Source organism: Chroicocephalus ridibundus, chromosome 10, assembly GCF_963924245.1.
Source record: "Chroicocephalus ridibundus chromosome 10, bChrRid1.1, whole genome shotgun sequence".
NCBI classification, from domain to species: Eukaryota; Metazoa; Chordata; class Aves; order Charadriiformes; family Laridae; genus Chroicocephalus; species Chroicocephalus ridibundus.
Genome location: NC_086293.1, coordinates 5956819 through 5979790, shown reverse-complemented (window position 1 = coordinate 5979790; position 22972 = coordinate 5956819). Strand labels below are relative to the sequence as shown.

The window sequence follows — 22972 nt, the reverse complement described above, 5'->3', positions numbered from 1 at the left end:
CCAAGGGCGTAACGTCTTTCCAGAAGAGACCTGCTGCATATTATGAATGGGGCCACCCTAGTCTAAAAGAGGCCAGCCCCGAGTATTGCAGACTCACGCTGCTCTATGGCGCCTGTCCTGCTGACCAGAGATCTCTCCCGAGCTACCTTTCCACTTAACTATACAGAAATACCAAAGCTTGGTATTTGCAGCTCTCAGAGATGCTTAGACTTGTTGGCTGTCACTCTCTCTGGTAGAATGTATGCTCTACGTAACAGGAATTACGATAATTGGGAAAATAATCTATGCAAAAAATTGCACATTTCTGGGACAATATTTTTCATCAATGTATGCAAAGAACTTTCCAAAGTACGTAGCAAAGGAGCAACAAATAATAGCTTTTCGAATAACTATTTTGTCTGCAATCGTTCTCTCTTATCACAATCTCTTAATTATGAAACTATTCCAAAATAAGATAGTTCTATGATTTTCAGGTTTTTTCCCAAGTTCGTGTTAGTCTTGCCTTTAAATCTAGTTATTTCCTCACCCTCCCCTGCACCCTGCAGTATCTTTGTAAAACTAATCTTTCCCAGAGGCAAGAAGCCCCATATCTTAGATAATTCAAGGTATCCCTGTCTTTTCCTGCTATCTCTGTTGCTCCTAGGCGTTCAGCTGTCTCCTTGTGTAGGATATCAAATTTACTTAGGTTTTGTTTTCTAATCTGCTGTCACATCATACCAGAGGTGAGAAACTGCTTCCTCTGAAGATTAAAGCTCACTCAAGCAAACCTCAGCCTATGCACGCTTTAGAAACATTCCGGTGTCTGAATTAAAATGGAACTTCACAGTATAAGCTTGCTATTTTTGTTAAATACCTTACTCTCTGTGGCCTATGAGGCTGGCAACTGAATTTGGTAAAGTTGTTTAAACAACTAATGAGCAGCAGCCAGGTATTCTTGATTCCACTGTTTTGGCGGTGGGGGTGGTTGGGGCTTTTTTAACATACAATTAGACCTTTATAGAAACCAAAATTGTAAAGAACTAACCATTATTATAGAGTAACTCTTTTCCATACCTAATACTGGGGGGGGGGAGAGAAGAAGGGAGGGGATTACGGGTGATTGTCTAAAAAGCCATGCAATTAGAATTATTACGGAATTATTTTGTTTATCAACCAGTACCATTTAAGAAGCTCAGAAGGATGAGGGAAATAAACCCCCTGTGGATGCAGTGCTAAAAACACTTTTCTGGAAATTGATTTATTTATATTGCACAGAAGCAAATATTAAATGTAATTTGTCCTCTTCTGGGTCCTAAGTCATGTGCATGGATTCTCTGCAAAGAAATTATCTGCAGACTTCCTCACAGGGGTTTTTGGTCATTTGGTTCCTGTCATAGTAAGAATTTCTCCCCTTGTAAGTAGCCTCTGCTGTACAAAAATGAAATACAAGGCCATCTGGGCCCACATTTCTTGTCTTTTGACTGTGACACAGTATATTTTTTGTGAAATCGAAAAGTGACGAAAGTGTGAACCCATCAATATGTGCATGCCCTACCATTTTCTGATACTTTGACAGCTGCCCTTTGAAAAAATAGTTCTCTAAATTGCTGTTAATTAGAACTGGTAATCTGATAGTATAATAAAATTCCCCCTGTCAAATCACAGGTATTTTCAAGAATCTATTTCTCTCTAGAGTATTAAGTACTACCTCCAAGGTTTTTTTTCTTTTTGAAATGTACTGTCAGGTGCTACTGAGATTAAAACTATGTCAAATCCCTTCTTATCGCGGAACTCCAGTTTCTCAAGACGTGCAAGATAAAGCCTACCATATGCTACCCTGGTATGTTAGGTGATGAAGAAAGCCTAGAAAGTATGTTCCCTCATTCACACAGCAGCAAAATAAGACTTGAGGAGAAAACGCTAAGGAAGATTTATATAGCTTAATTCTTTGGCTCCAGAGAGACACGCTCTGCTAGCTGGTGAGCATACCAAACAGCGTATTTGCAACTCTGCATATACAGCCCAGGGAGATACAGTGCTCCTTTTCAACAGAGTAAGAAGATACAGACATTAATTTATTACTTGCCTGCTGTAATTTAGCAATATAACGCTATTTGAAGGGGACTGAAACTTCTCCTTAGAGTAAACTCTCTGTATGCCTAGTTCTCAGTCGCTGTGCCCGGATTGTGTTGTGCTGTATCTCACTGTCATCTCAGGTCAGTGTTTATGTGCATTACCATCATAATCTCAGTTGTTGAGATTTGGATTCTCAAACCACACGGGAAAGAAATTTGCTGTGTGAATTAAAGTTCGTGTTTTAGCTTCCAGAAAAATATTATTTTTAATTCACCAAATTGGTTCAAACTAGGAATGACAGAACTTAGGTGTCCACAGTCTAAAATTTTCTCCCCCTTTATTTAAAAATGGCATTATTTCCTTTTACAGTGATTTTGATACCATGTAGTTCTGTTTTTTTTAAAGAAAAATACAAGACTTTATCTGAATCTGAGATTTTTCCAGTTGATTTTTGCATTGTATTTAAAAAAAAGAGAAATTAGTATTAGAAGGCCAAAGTACGTTTGTGTGTAGATGAATCTGCCAGTGTTGTTCTCCCCACACAACTGTACGTATTGGAGGTGACTGTTACCACTGGGATGGATATCTTCATTCAGTTGGAAAGAGAAAAGTGAAGAAACATGAGCACGTAGCCATCATCTCAAGTTGTTTGTAAAATCATACGTAAAAAACCAAAAAGGTGACGTCCATTGCCTCAGTGTACGGAGAAGTGAAGTGCTGGAGAGCACAAGGAGCCTTTTTGCATCCAAGTCTAAAACATGAATGAATATTCTCACAGTGCATGTTATCTGTTTAAAATCTTCTTGCCTTGGAGGTTAGTAGCATAAGGAAAACTTGTTGAACAATGCTAATGCTTTTAGGAAGAAATGTTTAGATCTTTCTTCTAATTTAAAAAAAAACGTGGGGGAGGAAAGTTGATCTCTGTTTATAATGTTATCAGAAAAAAAGTACAAAATGCCAAGGAAATTGCAATAAGACAGCTTCTAACATGTGAATGCAAAATGCCACATTAACGAATTATTGACAAGTACTCTATCTTTATTTTCTTAATTTAGTATTTTTTAATAATAAAGATTTGTCAGGGTCAATAATACCTTTTTGTCTTCAGTAGCTCCAGCTTTCCTTTTACTCTTTTGTAGGTTCTTCTTTTCCCATTTTTTGGCTTTTCTTCAAGATGATTTTTGAAAGTTTTAACCTGCTATTCTGGGACATGGAATCTCAGAGTTTTCGTCTATGTATACAGTTGCTTGCCATAAACATAATTTTGGGGAGGTCTTAAGGTCCTGTGTTTTGCTAAGCAATTAACCTCATCTTAAAACTGAGTTTATTTCTTAGTTTCTCCAATACCCTCTCGCTGTTCCAAACATACTAAATACAAGAGTGACCATCTATGCTACTTAAACCGTTAGAATGTTTTTAGCCAACTGTGACCCTTTCCAACTACCATGCTTCCCAAATAATCCCTTAGAGTGGGGCAGAGAGCATTCCCAGCCAGCAGTATGCACGCAGCCTTCCCTGCTTTTGGACTTCTAAAAAGGTTAGCTATGAAATAGCTGCCCTTGGCTCTCATCAGCTCATACCGATAAAGCCTGTGGGTTCTGTGCGTGGTTGAGACACTGCCTTGCCGCTTTCATAATGTAATGAACATTTATCATATGAAACAGGCTTAAAGCTGCACATTCAAAAGCATTAAAATAAACCGTGTCTCTGAGTCTCCAGCCTTTTTTCCTCTTCAGCCTTTCGCTTGTTCTGAGGAATTGCACCTATCCACTCATAAAATAAAACAGCCTTGAAGTTTTATCTAAATCCTGATAGTCATGCTGCAAATTTTTTCTAGAGCCATCGTCTTGAGACTCTACGATGAGCAGTCAAAAGCCAAAACAGGAAAGCAGAAGCCAAGGAACGTGGTTAGGGACGAGTCTGGGACCTGTAGTCAGGGGATGGGGTGAAGGAAGGCACAATGGGTGGCAGCTGAGGTAACTCAGGCGTTTAAATTTACTTCGTAAATTTAATACAGTCTAATAGTGGGTTCGTATTAAGGATTAAATGAACATTTTAAATGTTTGCTAGAATTCTGATACAGAACCACCAGTCAGTGGTGGAAAATTTCTTTTCCTTATAAAGAGCATTCCAACCAAATATAATCCTTCTATGCTTTATTTTTCTGTCTGTAAATTAGAAATAGTAATGCTTTCTTTTAATTAAAGAGGCAGGAGCTAAGTCAATGGAGAGTAATACTGTGTAGTTCTTATCGTTTGTGAGAATTTTGCAGGCACTTATTTTGGAATCGGAATATGTTCCTTTTTTAATGTCTGGTTTTTTTGCAATCTGTCAGGATCTCAGCAGCAAGGACATGAAGAGAGATTTGTACATAGTTGCCCATGTAATTCGAATAGGTACAGTATGATTTATTACTTGAAATATATACAGTTAACAATGTTTTTCCAGTATTTTTGTATGTATTTTTTACTTAACTGACATTACGATGATTTAGCCAGTTAGAAAACTCAGCTATAGACTGTGCTTATCTGCTGAGATTAATATTCAAACCATACGTAGCTAAGTGTTAAAAGGCTACTGATGACTGTTTAACGGTGATTTATTTTTTTTCTCAGTCTGAAACAAAATATTTGATTAAATGCCACAATTTGGGGAGGAAGGAGGAACTAAAAAGGCTTTTTGTTTAATGTTCCAAAATTTCAGCTGAGGTCTTTTTACTGATGATATATAGATAGTTCACAGGGCGGGACATCAGCGTACCTGGCCGTTCATATCTAGTAAATCAGAGGCTGTTAGACAAATATAGAGAGAGAGATCTGGTTTTCACTGCAGGAGGCTGCAGCGCTTCCAAGAACCCGCACCTGGCAGGTGTTCCTTCTATCTCCTGATGCCAAAAAGGAGCAGTAGCAGCAGTACCTGCCTGCTGGAAGCCTACCAAGCTTTGCAGCCCAACGTTTAGCAGTGTCCACGTGCTTCTTTTCAAGTTCTCTTTGGATAGCTCTACACGAGCAGCCAAGGAGAGATTTGGATGCGTAGTACTGAGACCTGACCCTACTCTACTCAAGGAAAAAAGCCCTTCCTTGCTAATGTTTGACTAGTCACCTGCTACAGAGTGCGTTTCTCTGCCTATCCTTAGGCCAGGCTGGGCTTCATTTATTCTTTTTGAGATCTGCAGTAGCAAGAATGGAAAGCGTTTATGATCAAAGTTGAATTTAGAATGTGTCTTATACGGTGTAGTGCAGTGCTCGAAGTAGTTCATGGACAGCTAGATGAATTTTTAAGCCCAGCAGCATGTTTAAACGAAGTGACTATATGACTTCTGGTATGTGAATTAAATTGCTAGAATCTCCTTTAGATGGAAGGTGTTGGATAGAAAAAAAGCTCTAGTTAAAAAGGATATAATTGGTTACTATCAGTGAGTTAAATGGTTCTAAATTATGACTGTATGTACTTTCACTGAGAAATTAGCAAGTAAATATTTTACCTATGTTAAGCATAACTTATTTCAAATATTTAGACCTAAAACGTTAACAACAGACAGTCTCTTCAGTTGTATTATTCTAAACAACTGAGTAGGGTACTGTCTTTCAGATTTTTCAGGTTTTCAGTTAGCTGAAAAATGGCTAGGTAGTGTTTGCAACGAGAGTGTGTTCAACCCTATTTCCAGCATCCATTACCAGCCACAGATAGCTTTTCTGAAGTACAGGAGGTCTGAACAGCCAGTGAAACCATAGCTCTGTTGTGTTGTCCTGTGAATGACAATATGCCTTCTAAGTCACAAGTGTGTTAGAAGGGTCAGTTTTTCATTATCTAACTTCACTGTGTCATGATATGTCTAAAAGTTAGAATTACACTGTATCACTTGAGATGATAAATGAAGCTTGTGGAAAGATACGCTGTAGTTCAAGCTCAGATTTTTAACCTTGATGCCAGAAGTGCTGGACAAATTATTATACGTAATGTTACAAATTGGCTTAGATTATCATAGTGACTTTTCTGGTCTTGGTTTAGATTATTGTAGTGATTTTTCTGGTCTTGGCATTTTTTACTCTACTAAAAAACTGCTTTAGCGATAGGAAGTTAATCATTGAGCAGCTTCATATCTCAGAATTCTCCTTTATGTGCTCCAAGACAAACATGACAAATGATACAATATATATAATATGTTTCCTTAAAGCAATTGTATAAAGTGAAAATTTGTGTAAATGCTGGACTATAATGGAAGGACCACAGTGAATCTCTGTGTGGATACAGAGAGGTGAGCACAAGCCATATTCTTGGCTCATTCAAGAGATGATCTGTAGTCAACCCAGCTGGATGCAAATACATGTCATGGGGCTGCAGATCAAAGATGGCCAGACGTGACACTGTTAGCTTTGCCCTTGAGTTTTCTGTTAGCGAAATGAGGTGATGTGCCTTAATCAAAGTAGCCCAGTGGGTCAGGTAGGGTGAAATGCACCTCTACATTTCAAAACATACCAGAAGAAAAGAGAGTGGGAGGTATCGAGAAGACTGCAAGCTGTAGCTGAAATGTAGTGTAGCTATGCATGTTCAGAGGGATAATAGAAGAGAATGGCTCCATGTGAATCTCTAATATTTTACATTTCTTTTAATTTTAGGTCGCATGTTGCTAAATGATTCAAAAAAAGGCCCCCCTCATTTACACTATCGCCGCCCCTATGGCTGTGCAGTATTGAGCATCATGGATGTACTTCAGTCAATCTCTGAAATAAAAGAAGAGAAGGATTTTGTTCTCAAAGTTTACACGTGAGTAATTCCTAGAAGGAAAAGAATTAGGAAAAACATTTTGTACATGTTGGGTTATGAGATGCTAAAGAAGTATTAAATACCCAGGGGACTATAAACTGCATTTTTTCCTTTGTCCTTCTCACAAGGTAAACTAGTGCTGTTTGCACTGGTTTTTGCTCCTTTGTTATTCCAGAAGCTCATAGAAACTAATGAATATTATCACAGATGTTTCAGGTATGTGAAATGCTTCAGAAATCATTGAATATGGCCCAAATCTATGTGACATGCAAAGCTGCACTTTTATTAATACAATTTATTTTAAGTCTGCTAAGCTCAAAACCAGAGAAATACGCTGTGTTTCACCTGATGAAGGGAATAGTTACTCATTCCCCATCTCCTGTTCCTTATCAGTCATGGTGACCAACAAAAGCAGTAGAAAACAACTGAAGGCAACCAGTGTGTGACCAAAAATTCAAAACAAGTCAACATTTTTTGAGCAAGAATCTATCTTCACTTATTTGTGATTTTGAACTTTGAACTTTGAACTAACAAATTCTTATTATGAAATGTGGTTTCACAGTTGTAATAAAGAGGCCACAGACGAACTGTCTGGAGACTGCAGGGAATATTTAAATCTCCTGTCAGTGAGGATAAATACTGGCAGGATCTGCTTTGCAGATGGGCTGATACACAGCTGTCACTACTTTGCGGTCTGTGGCCACTATTCCAAGTAATAAGATAATTTGGGGGGTTATAGAACTTTTATTCTTTGGGAAGCGTGTTCAGCAGGAGAAAATCCGCCATTCAACTATAAATTAAAAAAATGGCTTTCACCATTCACTGAAAGATTCTTGGATACATCAGAAATCTGTAAGTCCAAAGAAAAATCTGAGTCAACTCTTTCATTCTTTTTTTTGTCAACAGTGATGAAAACCGCAGCAAAAATGTCACGTTATAGGGAAGAAAATGATCTTCTCTTTGTCAATAGAATCTGGATGATCTTGGCATTTTGTCACCATTCAGTTTCAGCTTATCTCAGACCAGTGGGTTTTGGTTATGTAGTGTATGTTAGTACTGGCCTGTAGATTTGTGTTAATATATTGCAAGTGCAACAATGTGAATGTTTACAGCAATGGAACATTCTGAATATCAGATTCCTGATTTGATGCTCTTTTAATGCATCTTTAGCTGCTGCTTCACTGAACAATAGGAGAGAAAAAAAATCTGTAAAATATGAGGCTTCTCCACTTGTCAGTGACAAAGTCATGCAGCCAGTTAGAGCAATCCAAAGTCCTAGTATTATGATAAAAAAAAAATCACAGATAGAGAGCTTTCCTTTTCTTCCTCTTGATCTGAAGTGTTTTGTAAATGTGGATTCTCTTCACGCCACCCAAAGTACCAGCTGTATCTGGGTGAATGTTTCAGTAGGTTTCTACCAGCTGTTCTTCACCGCTGCTTCCCCACGCCCTTTGTTGTTAACATCCACGCACAGCCGTTGCTGCTTCCCAGGGAGGCCCATGACAGAATTCAACTCTGTAATCAGATGCTTGTAATTTTTTATCACTGCTATCACCCGCTTGAGTTGTTTTAAGTCTTGTACATCATTATTTTATGCTACTGCTGCTTGGAGCGTTCTCTCTAAACCTCCAACAAAACTCTTCAGAAGGGAAGATAGATATATCTAAAGGGCGCCAGCTTATCCCTTTTGCAGCTTTAATAGCTGTTGGTCTTCCATGATAGAATGTTTTCACAGGTTTATCTGCTTGCATCTTCTCTTCACACGTTCTTTTAGCTAACCCACCTTTTCTTGCTTTGTAGACTAAAATTGAAGTGACACATTTTTGTCCTTTGTAAGTTTAAAATTGTACATGAATGCTTAAACAACGCTGCACTCATTTTCTTACCTGCTGCTCTCTGATTATTGTTAAAATGCCTCAGGCCAACCCAAAAACATCATAGAGATGAAATAAGGAGGGAGGTGTATCTGTATTTTTAAATGAGCGGTAAAAAGCATTCTTTTTGTACGCTATCTGGCTAAAGCTAAAGCTTACAGCTGCCACAAATGAGGCAGCCAGCGTACAGCCAGAACAGCCTTTTCACGGGGACAAGGTGGAAAAAAAAAATTGAGAGACTGGAGACCTAACAAGGGCTGAAACAAATACATGGTGTTTCACTGGAGACTTCTGCTGGATTGACAAGAGAGAATGCTTATGGAAAGTAAAAAAAAATCAATTTACTTCAGCAGTCTTTCTCAGCTTGCCTTGTTAAAGATTTATGTCTGAAAAATACTTCTTTCTCACAATCCAGATTTTGCTGTTTGTTAATCCCGCAGTCACATTATAATCTTACTAAGAGGATATAGTACCACAGCTCTAGTTATAAGCTCATTATGTAAAAGCATGAAGGTTTACTTTTATAATTCTATTTAATAATATACATGTAAAATATTTTAAAAGTGAGATGGAAACTTAATTCTTTGTTTTCTGAGATCGTTGTTTGATATTTTTGTGTGACTTTTTAATGGAGTTTTTTGCTCATTGGACATTACTGTTTGTGTCAATCTTCCCATTCCCCTAAAAACTCCGTGTTATATTCATATTATCTTTTTCAGTTGGTATTTATTTTTGCCCTATTTTCTCTCAGTCCTTTATTTTTCTCCTTTTCTAGCACTAGCTCTTAAAATGCCTTCCTCTTAATGCGGTGTATTGCCTGAATGCCTTTCCCTTTTGATACCGAGCTGTTGCTATTTGCCCAGCTGGACAAGAGCGTACATTGCATTTCTGTCCCCATCTGTTTGACATCGGGGTCTGATGTCGTATGGCAAACATTCCAAATGGTAAATTCACTGTAGAACCAGCCAACCTGATAAGGTGATGGATGGCTCAGGAGAAAATTCTTATTTAAACTAGAAATACATTTTGTAATACATTTGGTATTTAGGCAAGTAAAATATTAACACAATAAAATGCATTACAGGCAAGTGTTTTCAGGCCAGCATTTCCAACTTGGGAGAACATTCTTCTTCTTTGTGTTCAGGAAACATAAAGTGCAGCTTACATTGGTAGTTGGTACAAAACTAGCTTTAAGCTATCTTTACAATCCATTGATTTTGGGATGACTTTGTTCCAGGTTAATTTGCAGGCATAAGTCATTGGAGGCTGAAGTCTATTTTAACTTGCCCTCCAGAGGCTGGTACAGCAACTAAAAAGTTATCAGAGGTTAGAAATTCTCTATGGTCTCACCTGTGAGGATGGAGGATGATACAGAATTTGTCCTATAGGTTATCTCTCTACTTTAAGGGGAACATTATTTACAGTAGGATGAATGACATTTAATGTGTTGGCAAGAGAAGAGAAGTAAACAATGTGAAGTTAATTATTTTTTTTTTTCCTGACAAGTAAGCTGAGTAATGGTTAAAGTTCTGAGTTAGCACAGAACACCACAATTATTGAAAGGGTTTTTGTACTGTACATTAATGTCTTAGCTCTGTTGTGTTTGGTTTTGAGATTGTTTGGGGGAGTGCAAATGTAGTCAATTTGTCAGTTTGCCATACTGTTAAATTCTGGAAGGTCACTTCGGTGCTGACCTATCTTGAGTTACTGTGTGCACATCTGATCTCTCCTCCCAGAAAGGACGTAGTAGTTACAGAAGGTATGGAGTGGAGCGACTAAAATGTTTAACAGCGTAGAGTCATTTCTTTACAAGAGAAATTGAGGTGGTGGAGAGCTTCAGTTTGAAGAGAGGAAAGGTGGTGGTGGGAAAGGATGCAAGCAAGACTTAAAACATCATGGTGGAGGGTAAACTGTTGTTCACAGAATACAACAGTACAAGAATTACGGATGGTTAATGAAATTGGTAGGAGATGACATTAAAAAAACATGGAAGAAAGTACTTTTTTAGAAAGCAGATAATGATCTTACGGGTTTTATACCCACAGGTTGTTGTGAAGACAGGCAGCACTAGCAGCTCCAAAGGGGGTTAGACAAGTTTATGAACAACAGGTCTGTAAACAGATGAATAGGAAGAGACAAGGATGTACGTTCTAACATCCCTGATGCAACAGCGTCGTGAGCCTGACTGCTCATCTACCCTGCCCAAATAGTATCTCCTATTGCCAGTGTGGGAAGCAATTTTTTTTTAATTATTATTATGTTGATATGTTCTTACCAATCAGCTGAGATGTCTGATACCTAAACACACTGCAGTGAAAGGAGAAATGTTGAGATAGGTGGAGCTAAAATTTCAGGTGGCATAATCCCAACCTAACTGCACCAGGAATACAGCCTGATCAGCATTTTAATGAAATTAATGCTTTTGGGTGGCACACTGGGAGGAAGTAACTCTTAATGGTTTTGCTCCATTTTTCCTTTTGTACTGTCTGTACTTCATATTTAATTTATTCCAAGTTGTCTACGTTCCTTTTGCTTTTACAATAATCAACATTTTGGGGGGGTGGCAGTAAGTGTGCCATAACAGGCTTTGTGGGTTTTCTTGTTATTCTTGGCAGTGTACGGTTTTGTAATACTGAAGCTGTAGAAAATTGTCAGCTAGTACTTGTTCTAGATAGCCTTAATTCCTTTTGCCATGCTAGTCCTCAGTTACATAATGCAGCAGACAAAAAAATCCCTACTGGCTTCCCAGTAGCTGGTTCGTATCTTACCCTAGTTTTGCCAACATTATGTGCCCCTGGGGGGGAAACAAAAAAAAAAAGGGAAAAAATGTTAATATGCTTCAGAGGAAAGTTGTGCAAAGTGACTTATTCATCAAGACTACTGTCTTGCTAGGAGCTGAAGGCTTACAGTCCTTGTTTCTTTTTTTTCTCTTTTTTCATTTTTGTTTGTTTGTTTGGGTTTTTTTAACTTTTAAGAGTAAATAGGACAGAATTTTAATTTAATCATTTAATCCAATTGCACTTCAGGAGAAATAATATTCACTATTGCTGCTGAGTTAAAAATTGCTGACTTCATGGGAAATCTTTAAGTCTTGCAGTTGCCATTTAAAGCACAATTGAATTTAAAAGACGGCCAGACTTGATCAACATACTGGTGGGGTTTTTTTCTGTTTATTTTATTTTATTTTTAACCAATAGCACTTTTTATGGTTAAGGTTCTGGGTTTTTTTCGGTCGGACTGTTACACTGGTAAAATTGTCCTTTTGGCTGTGCTTAACGCTAGAGTAAAGTACTACATAACATTTATAGTGTGTCCCTTCATTACGTGCTAACAAGCTATAGCAGTAATGGCGCTCTTTCCCTGGTAGGATTCCGTTCCAGCCTAGTGTGTTCAGCAGGTTGGTTGTACAGTTTTACGTATACCACTGCAAGTAAAATCATACGACTTGGATGTTAAGATAAATAGGAATCCTAATTGAGGTTGATAGGGACTCTCTAGTGTAACCTCTTGCTCCGACCAAGGCCAGCTCTGAGATCAGACCGGGCTGCTCAGGGCTTTATCCAGTCGTGGCTCGGTAACCTCCGAGGATGGCGAGTGCACAGCCTCTTTGGGCATCCTGTTCCAATCGTGCCTGACTGTCCTCGTGGACAGTCTCATTCTCCAGTCTGAACCCCTCTTGTTTGTGTTTATGCCTGTTGCTTTACACCATCTCACTGTGCACCACTGAAGAATCTGGCTGGCTCTTTTGTCTTAACAACGGCTTGTAGGCCTTGCTGTTAATGTTCCCTCTCTTGCCTTGTCTTCTCCAGGCCAAAACAGGTTCCTCAGCCTCTCGTCCTACAGCAAGTGTCCCAGCCATCTGCCCGGCCACAGGACTCTCTTCAATTGTCTGTTTTGTATTAGAGAGACCCAAACTGAGCACAATATTCTAGGTGCAGACTAACAACCACCAAGTAATGTCTTTTCCCAATTGACAGTAGAAACATATAAACAAATACTAGTTAAATATTGATACATTGTGTAAACAGTAATTTACAAAATATAGCTCTGAATATATCTTATCCCTGGAGAAAGTTTTCTCTAGCTTTGGGTCGTAAACAGAAGTGTGGCACTTCTGACTCAGGTGTCCAAGGTCCAGAAAAAAACAAGAATCAAGGTGTGCTCTTGTTCTGTGCCCTGCTTTGCTGGCTCTTTGCTCACGTGATGATTTTTTTGTGTGTTACCGTTAAAAGGAATCTGTATTTCTCCATAACTGGAAAGGAAACTGAAACATCTGTCTCTGGTGCTCTCAGCTATATCTATCACAATGTAATTTCCAAATGTTGCATTGTCCCTAATTTCTCTCTCCAGAATCTTGCCATCAGAGTAATGAGAATATCTATAGAGCTATAGATATAGTGATTTACAGAGGATTTTTTTTTTTAAAATGTTGCTCCACTCTAAAAGATTTATACGTAAAGCATGGAATGGAGCAGTGAGGTATTTGTTGTGACTTTCCGCTACACAGTTAGGCAGTATGATTTTATTGGGGTGGAACAGCAGCACGCTGCGGCAGAGAGCGTAGCTCCGTGTCCCCAGGTCCAGCCAGGCACAAGGCTGAGCACGTGTCCCACGTGTGTGCACACACACGCACACACACACCCCCCCCCTGTATACGGACAGCTGGCCACACACATCAACATGGTCAGAAAGTACACACTAATGCAAACACGTGTGGCTCCAAAGGCCTCATCCTATTTTCCTCTCTGGTTTATCAGGATAAAAGCTTATTAGTGGAAGACATACATACATATACGCACTAAAGATCCATCCAGTCCCCGGTTTTAGATGCTCACTTCAGGCACAGACACTCACACCAGACACGCGTACTGACAGCAGCCTATTTACACGACTGGGCCATTTTATACCCTGAAACCTCTATTTCCCTGCAATTCATAGTAAGTCTTGAACAATCCCAAAATGCTCTTCCCCAGCGTCCCGTTGTCACCAAAGGCAGTAAGCCGTTGCAGTCTTTAAGCCATCCAGAGAGCCTTTCTGGCTGACTCGTCTTGAGGGGTTTCACACCTGGACCACATGCCCAGCATCCTCCTGCGGCAGCCCGGGAGGAGCCGGGTCAGGGTGCTGTGTTTTCTCTGATGAGATTGTCGGGCTTCCCCCGCCTGCCGTTGTTCCTCTTCTCCTTCGTGTTCAAGATGATGAGCCTTTAACTGCATAACCTAACGGGAAAGAGATGTCGTCGTTTCGGTCCTAGAATTTTATTGAGGATTTACAGATGGTAACATGACTGAAAAAGAAATATAGCGGTATTTACAAATGCTTATTAAAATTACGTATAGGTGAATAAACAATTGTGAAATGCTCCTTCAGATGATATGCATACAGAAGCGTATTTTGTGATTTTATATATTCTTGTCCTACAATTTGCGGGGGGGGGGGGGGGGAAGTTGCATTCTGTAAAATATGTAGGTATGCAAAAGTCTTGTTGTAAATGTCTGAGATACTAAAAACCTCAGGGTTTTATTTAATCTTTCAAATTTCCCTTTTTATTTCTTGTTTCTAACTTTTTTTTTATTAAGCGCAAAAAGTTAATATATGGCAACAATTAATTTCAGCTTAAAATTTTCTTTGTGCACAGAATTCACCTAAAGGTGTCCAGAGCTTCCTTTGTTCTGTCAAAATATGAACAGTAAAACAATGGCTTCGATGACAGAAAAGTCACCACAGGCTCCCAAGTGTCCATAAAAAGGGGATAACTCTAAGGGAATGTTTTGTTTCCTTCCACTTTTAAAAACAAGAGTTATGTGGGATTTCTCTAGTTCATCAAAACGCCATAACCTTCACGTTATCTCTACAGCAAAGTTGACCTTCCTGTCCTAAGACAGTTCGGCAGAAAGCTTTTAACTTGAAACTTTAACTTTTATTTTAGGTGTAACAACGAAAATGAATGGTGCCAGATCCATGAAAATATTATTCGCAAGTCCAGCACCAAATACACAGCACCCAGCTCAAACTATGGTAAATATTTACTTGTACATTTTTGTCATTATAACAGCTGAAGATATCCCTTAGGGAACTGTTAAGTGTTTATAGCAGCGAAATTCAGTGAGATGCGAGATTATGAATTTCTCTACTTGTGACGATTTAAAAGTTTGGCTAGAATTCATTCACGTTCAGTTTACAGGTGAAAATCTGTATTGCAGCTGCCAATTTAACGAAGAATTGGAAAAAAACCCAAACCAACACCAGCTGATAGCTTACCTTCTCAGATTCAGCTGCCAATAACACTAATTCAGCATGCTAGATTTCCTTCATCATTGTAGCTGTAGTGTTCTTGTCTCTCGAGAGAGGCCAGCAGTGGAGAGAGCTAGTGGCCTGCTACAGCTCTAGAGTGCCCTGCGAGCCTGCCTTCGTCAGCTCTTACAGTTACCGCCTGTGGCTCTCTGCTCGTGAAGCTGCTGGCCCATGGCGGGCTACGACATGAGCGGCAATCAGCATTGGCAAAACTCCTTTAAAAGTTGGGTTTATTTTTTGTGATATTGGCTTAAGTTACTGTGACCGGACTTGGCTGCACAGGAAGTGAAGAATTTAAGTTTTATTCATCAGAATTTCCCTGAGTAAAACTGTCTTCCTTTTCATCCTGTATTCCCTTCAAAATTGCAGGTATAACACGTATCTAAGCCTTGCTCTCCTGAGGATACCGTGCATCCTTGTCAGCAGAAGCAAAGCCAGAGGTTAAATTTGTCTTAATGTATTTGTCTGGTCAGAAAATTCTGACTGCCCAGAAAATACCTGCAAATTAATTATCAAGAAGACTCTCTGAGGTAGTTTCGATGCTAAGTGTTTCATTACATAGTTGAGGAGAAGAACTGTCTTGGCAGAGTTTTTGCCACCTTTTAAATCCATTTTTATTTTCCAAGTTAAGGACAGGTAAATACGGAAAGTAAATCTTTTTTGTGTTATCTTATTACCTCATTTAATGATTTCTGCAGTTCGCTAATTCAGAGATCATTGCTATTCCACGCCAGATGAACCAGCCGATAAGAAGCAGTTCTGCTTAGTTACAGCTAGTGTTGTATTCATTACTGAGTGTATGATTTACTGGCATACTGGTGTCCAAATACTGGTATTGTCTTAATTGCACTTGTTTGCACAGTGAGATATTGTAGTGGAATATGCAGTTCACGCTCCCATAGAGGATACGAAACACAGCAATAAGCACTAAAACAGTTTCCAGGTTTAGAATTTTATTATAAACAAAGCTGGTCTCCTTCCCCACTGTTGCTCCTGTTACAGTTCAGGTCATCCACCACATTTTCCTGAATTCTTTGTAACTTTGAAAACTTGGACTGTTTGCATTTATTTCCAGTGCTAGGTGTCTGTCTATTTCCAATGTTAGGTCTGCCTAAAACTTTTATTTTTCCCAAGCGTGAGCTTTTTTTGAACAGCAGAAAGGAAGGGAAATAGATAGCTTTTTACCCTTGCCTTTGGCTTTTTAAAATAATTATTTCAAACATTTCATTAAGATGTAGTGCATCTCTGGAATAGGAAGTTGAAACTTGGCAGAGGTGTTGTCCTGGTGGGAGGGACAGTATTGCAGGCTGACATGATTTACGTGTAAGTAATACAATTTGGGCTTCTCAGAACCTGCTCTTACAGTGAGAAAATGCTGAAATCACGTGTGATTTTTTTTTTTTTTTTTTTTTCTTCTTCCTTCCCCTGAAGAAAATCTCTCTGGTTGTTTCTCTCCCCACCTTCCCAGGTCTTGTGTAAAACTAAACTAGGCCATTAGATCTGCTGCAAGGAATAGAAAAAGCCTGGAAGGATAGGCTGGGTAGAAGAGAGGCCTGGAGAGCAGATTTACAAAACGTCTTGGGGAGAGCAAGAAGCTAGGCAGAAGTTTTTTGGGGTGGAATATGTGGGCGGGTGTCACATAAGTAATATATGTAATGCCATGCTGGAAAACTACATATTCTGTTACCTCTAGTGACTGGTTTTTGTACATAATAGACTTATTCAGGTGCTATTTGTTAAGTACAAAGAGGGGATGCTGGGTGTGGGGAGGTCTGAACTTCCATATTTGTTCCAGTCCTTTATGCTGCAATTTTTTGAATTTATTTTTGGTTGGTTGGTTTTAGTAGCAAAAAAGGATATAAAATGAACAACTTTTTCTGTAAGCGGCAGAAATAGCCAGGACTGTTTTCTAATGAACTTGTCTCCTGTGTTCTGTTAAACCTCCTGTAGCACATACACACACAGATGTATGCTCATACGTGGTATTCAAAGGGTTTGAATTTTTGCCATGGTTCTAAAGCCTCTGCTTTCCCCGCGGTGCTTTGCAGCGCTCTTCTGCCTGCTTAGCTGGACAGTTGCAAGTCCATGTTTTGGCAGCTTTTGCGTACATACGTGCTGATTGTCCAGCTGGCCAGTTGTCCTCCTTTATCCTTCATTTTAAGGCTTTATGCTCTTTTTTTCACCCCAACCCCCAGTATTCACAAAACTGAACGCAGTCTTTCTGTTATCTATGTATCTACTCATTTGCCAAATTCGGCTGAAGCCAAACAACAGGCTTGAAAATTATTTCAAGGGAAGAGAGCAGAAACTGGGTGGGAGGTACATGCTATTCCTGGTTTCATCCCCCTAGTAACTTGTATAACAAAATGATAACTAAATATTGTTCGCAAAACCAATCTATTAAGCTTAGGAAATGGCAGAACTTTAGATGGCTCACGCAAGACTATGTAAATGAGGCGGTGTTTGTTTTCCTATGGGTTGTTCCAGTGAGTGAACAGAGAGGATAGAAGGAACTATTGACTGACTGTCATTCGTTGACTAAGATAAAGAATGTGGAAAATTATGATGTGAACATAATTCACGTTGATATGTGAAGCTGGGAATGTGTGCTCAGCAGACGAGACTCAGCTGCCACGGTTGAACTTAATCCTGGTGTTTTCTGGTATTGCAATGCTTGACATTGTGACTTTACCAATACGTTATCCTCATTTTAGGGGCGTAGTATGCTATAAATTAAAAGCAACTAGAGAAAGCAGCTGGATTGAGATTAACTGTGTAATTATGCCTAGTCAAGCTATTCAGTTGATAGACTGAACAAAGGGTCACGTTGGAAGAGCGGGTCGCTGACGTCAGTTTGACCAGTTGGTACTCTTGAAACACGCTGAGGTACTGCAGGGAATTTCATTAAAAACAACATTCCTGTGTGAAGTATTTAAAGAAACAAGTGGCACACGTATGATTTGAGATACTATTTTTTTTCTAGTATTAAGCGTGATTAAAGGCACTTGCAAGATGTTCTGCAGCACTGTGTGATGTGGTAGTTCAGGTAGAGGCAGCGTTGCACGTACGTGTGTTGTAACCAGCTATATATGATGAACAGAAATACTGCGAAGTACTTCACTGTAACCTATGACAGCTCTGCTGCTCTCAGAAATTAAGTATTCTGATTTTTAAAAATTAAAATTTTATTTTAATATGATATTATGCTCTCAACTGATTCTGTAAAGTGGTTTTGTTTCTTTCATTTCAGTTTTACATTACTCCAAGGGAGAAAAGAATTCTGTATTTATATATTTGTATTAAATTAACTGGGGAGCAAAGCCTTATTTTACCTGCATGCCCTGTATATACAGACATCTAATTCTTATATCTGAAAAAATGAACATCTTTGGGTTTTTTTTACAGGACTTATAATATCTCTTCAGCTTCTTCGTGGCGACATGGAGCAGATTCGAAGGGAAAACCCCATGATCTTTAACAGAGGAGTTTCTGTTACCAGGAAGCTGGGTTTTCCTGATGTTATCATGCCAGGTAAATGTAACAGCTTTAATCTTAAAATATTGGTCATTTTTTTCCTCATACTCTCCTAGGCAAGCGTCACTGGGATGGGTGCTTGACTTAAAGAAGATTAATATTAGAAGAATCGCCTTATTTATCAGTAAATGGCAATTCCATATTCACGGAGGCGTGCTAAAACATGTTAACCAACAAACATTATAGTAATAGTAGGTGTCAAATTCGCACATGTAGAAGGTGATCTGGAAAGACTGCTCTGATATTCCCCCCACCTCCCCTGCCAATTAGATATCCCTCAAGCATATCTAGGGAGCATAGAGCTGTTTCTTACAAAATGCATGAAGTTTCTTCTCCCCGATTATCCAAAGCCTGGAAAAAGAGTTTTGCCTTTGCCGCCTTGATTTTTGGAGTTAGCATGATCCTTCTGTAATGGTTGACAATACAGGAGGCTGCAGATCTGGTCTGATTCTCCCGCTGGCCTCAGAGAGCACCTAGTCTGTGCAACAGCTGCCTTGGCTGAGGCATTGCTGTACTTCATTTGCTCCTCACTTCTGGAGCAGCAGCTTGAGATGCTTCATGTTTTGGCACAAGTTGAAGTAGCCCCAGCAGAGCCAAGAGTTCCGGAGGAAACCGGAACCTAGGCAGTCATGCCATCAATAGATATAAAACCTGGCATTATGCTGTCTGGATTTTTACAGAGTAGTAAGAAATGGGCTTACTAATGGTGGTGCATGTATAGCATTTGAAATACTACCTCATTGCTATGCATTATAAACAAGACCAAGGGTGACTTTGCAGACATAGGGAATTTTATGAAAGCATAATGGGCAAAGTATCAGATTTTATTACTCGAAAGACTGCAGTGACACATCAGAATCAAAAGTAGTTGTTGTAGCCTCATTGTGGAGGCTCTTCAGAATGCACAATAAAAATAGGGAGTGGGGGGAAGAATTTCTGGAGACTAAAGTAAAAAGATTTAGAACAGTATGCGTTTTACTTACTAACGGACTTGAAAATAACAGTAATACAGCAGCAGAGGATGTGGGCTATAAAGGCAATTATAAATTTTTGGACTTAGTGACCTTATAGCAGTTCCAGTCTTAATCCAAAGCAATCAAATAGAGAAAAGACTAAATATTGCATGTTGATTTGCAGGCACAGCTGCTGCAAGGTGATCTGCTGTAGTTGAGATCCCAGCTGGATGTGTCAGCTAGAATAGCTAGATCACAGCTAGAAAAGTCAACATCAAAAATAACATTTACATACTTGTATAAGTGAACTGATTTTCCTGCAAGGATCACTTTATTCTCCATTTTTATGCATAGAGCTGTCCCTCAGGTGCTTCAGACCCGTGAATTTTAGCTAGCTTAAGGAATAGCTTTGTGGCCTCAGTGTTCCCCCTAATTGTTTTTTCATTTTCTGAGCCCTAGCCTCTTTCAGCAAGCATAGTGGGCCTGTCTTAGCCCTGCTTCTGCTGGTTCGGGCAGTGCTTTTGCCCAGGGCTTGAACAAGCAGGTTAGCAGTTTTGATGTGAAAAGAATTCTCCATCCATTGCAGCTAACTCCAATTTCCAGACTTACTTTCTCTCTAAGAACTCTAGCGAAAACACTGCCTCAGCGCAAAAGGTGTCCACCAAGTCATAAGTATATTGTTATGATCTTTGTGATATTGGACGTTTAAGTAAATTAAATCCAGGTTCCGCAGCCTATGTCTGCAGCACTCCCGTTGCAAGGCTCCCTGTGCAGGTACAGCCGTGAGCTTCCCAGCCTGGGTCAGCCCATCAGTTTTTCCAGTGGTGTTCTTCAAAAGACCACAGTTGCTTGCTAATCTCGTTTTTGTGGGAACCACAGCTCTCGTTGGAGAAAACACAGGGGTTTTAAAGATGATGATCTATTTAGAATTGGTCTCATATATCTCTCTCTATATATATATGTGCTCAAAATACTGATTGATACAAACAAAGGTGGGAAAGGACCACCATTCTGCTGTTAAGTGCCTCCTGTCTCGCTAGAGGTGCTGGACACCCAGAACTTCTGCCCGATTCACAGGGGGCTACCAGAGGTCTGCATATATAGAGTTTAGATGGCAAGCCTTAGGAATCTGTCTTTGGGGAAAAAAATGGCTCAGATTTGTGGAGAAAGGCAATTTGTAAATGTCTTTAAACACGAGGTAAGAAAAGAAAGGCAGCCGTGGGAGTGGGAACAGACTTTCACTGTAATGATAAATTAGGACATTGCCAGAGTAGAGATGAGACGTGAAGAGAGAGGTAGCCATGAATGGTGCTCTGAACAAAAATTTTCATTATCCTGGGTATTCTCCAGGATAATTAAATCTCTGAAAAATAAGAGAATAAACTAAAATGTAACTTCACTGATGCAGTGAACAGTATTCGTTCTAATTACTTCTCAAATTTTTGGCAATGAAAATATGTTTGACATTATTCAAGCGACAGCAGGTGTTTGCCTGTTGTTTTCTTTTAAAACAATAGATCAGCCCATGGTTTGAATTCACCCGTGTCCAGGATAGCACGTTTGGGTAGAGTAAGGTATCTTTCAGGTGGATAAGCCGAGCTACATGAACAAGGACTGTCCATCAATTTACTTTGTGCTGATGTTGTTACAGCCAGAATCAGACATTCTTTCTTAGCTTTGCTGGTATTATCTGAAGTTGGAAGATATCGAATTGTTGAAAAAACAAAACAAACAAACGAAAGCCCAACCCTGTGATGCACGTTAGCAGTTCTCAACTGTGTCTGCTGCTTTTCTTGTCTTTGTCAAACTACGTTTTCCTTGCTTTGCTTCAGAACTGTTTCTTTCTCATTAAAGACGGGGTTTCCTCTTTCAGCAAAGAGCACAGAAAGTTCATGACTTGTATTTTGCAAGTGGATGCAGATTTTTTTCAAGGCAGTATGATTTAAAAATGTTTTTTCTGAATAAATTAATAAAGGCTAGGTCACCTAGTATTGTTAAAATATGCAGTGATCATTCTGCTGAACCAAGAAATCTATTTTTGAAAATGTAAGTAGCTCTAGCATTTCAAATGAATCTTCTTGGTCATGGGTTTTAACATTTTCACTTTCTGTTCTAATAAGAAATCCTTTCACATGTGGACATCTTAACCACTAAAATTCTGTAGCTGTGTCTTATCACACAGTTTTCTTAGCCCATTTTGTTTTCTAAGCAGTAGCATTAGTTCCTGTGTGGAGCCCTCGTCCCTCCCTCAGATACGAGCAACACGAGGGGTGACTGGTTGTCACTAAGAAATAAAGTGAAACCGGTCTTTATGTGCTTGTATCTTGCATGGCTATGCAGAACAAGATTAAAATCCTACAGAATAACCATGTCTGTCTTCATTTCTAATGATAAAATGTTCTTTGTTTCCTTCTGTGTTGTGACCTGAGAAGAGCATCATAAAGACTTTAATTATCTTTTTTGTCCGAATAAGAAGGGATTCTGTCAAACCAGCCTCATGAAGAGGTGTGCTGGGTTTTTGTTCATTTGTGGGGTTTTTCTTCTTTTCTAAATTGCTGCTGGGTTTAAAGCCGTCCATCTGATCCTGACAATTTTACCTTTCCCCAGAGATAAGAGCAATGAGGCATGTGCTGCTTGCCTTTTGGATTGCACCTTTATTTGTATACAGAACTTGCTGGTCAGAAATCTGTTGCATAGGCATGGCGTTTGTCAGTTCCCCAAGGACATCCCCTCCCTCCCCCATGTGCTGATAAGTATTCTGTCTTTTACTTTGATCCTCTGATGAAAAGTGCATGCTTCATCGTCTACTTGTGAGTGATGTTTGTTTCTCTTTTTTTCTCTCTCCTTGTCTTAATTTCCTGGCTTCTCTCCCTTTCCTTTCCCTTTATTCTCTCTCCTTTCTTTCTGATGCAGAGATGAAGATAGTTGGGTGTAAGTTTCTGCTTTTCTGTGTAATGTCTGCTTATTGCTTGCTTTTTCCCATTTTCATATCTTTCATGGAATGTTGGGTATTGGTAAGGATGGCAAATCACGACATCGTAGGGAAACTGGTAACAGGGAGGCGTAGGCTTTGTCTTATCAGTCTCGTCATACCACAGTGTTTCAGACAAAAGTAGTAGCTATGGCAGATGAATCGGGAGCAAAGGGGAGAAACATCTCAGCATCTGTTCTGTCAGCGAGCACAAAGTCATGGCAAAAACACATTAAGAAACGGACATAGCAAAATCCATCAGCCATCTCAGAATGTTCATGGCAAGAGAGTCAATGGGACTAAAAGACATAATTAGGTAATAATTATCCCCACAAAGCATTTAGAAGGACAATAAAAATATTTGTGTCGTTAATAAACTTGCAGAAGTGGAAAGTTAAAATACTAAGCTGGAGGAAATAAGAAAAAGATAAATTAAAAATCAACTTACTACTACTGAAAGGAAACTGTTTCAGGGGAATCGTTGAATTTAAAAAGAGCATGGTATAAATTCCTTCCTAGGCATAGAA

General features: G+C 39.2%; 1 protein-coding gene across 1 annotated transcript in view; it reads left to right on the top strand.

The window, feature by feature from the left end:
- DOCK3 (dedicator of cytokinesis 3) overlaps window positions 1-22972 on the top strand; it is a 221486-nt gene that overhangs the window by 114440 nt on the left and 84074 nt on the right. The window contains exons 11-14 of the mRNA XM_063348169.1: window positions 4391-4451; window positions 6675-6822; window positions 14623-14711; window positions 18393-18518. Of these exons, the coding sequence (XP_063204239.1) occupies window positions 4391-4451; window positions 6675-6822; window positions 14623-14711; window positions 18393-18518 (424 nt within the window). The remainder of the gene's footprint in view (window positions 1-4390; window positions 4452-6674; window positions 6823-14622; window positions 14712-18392; window positions 18519-22972) is intronic.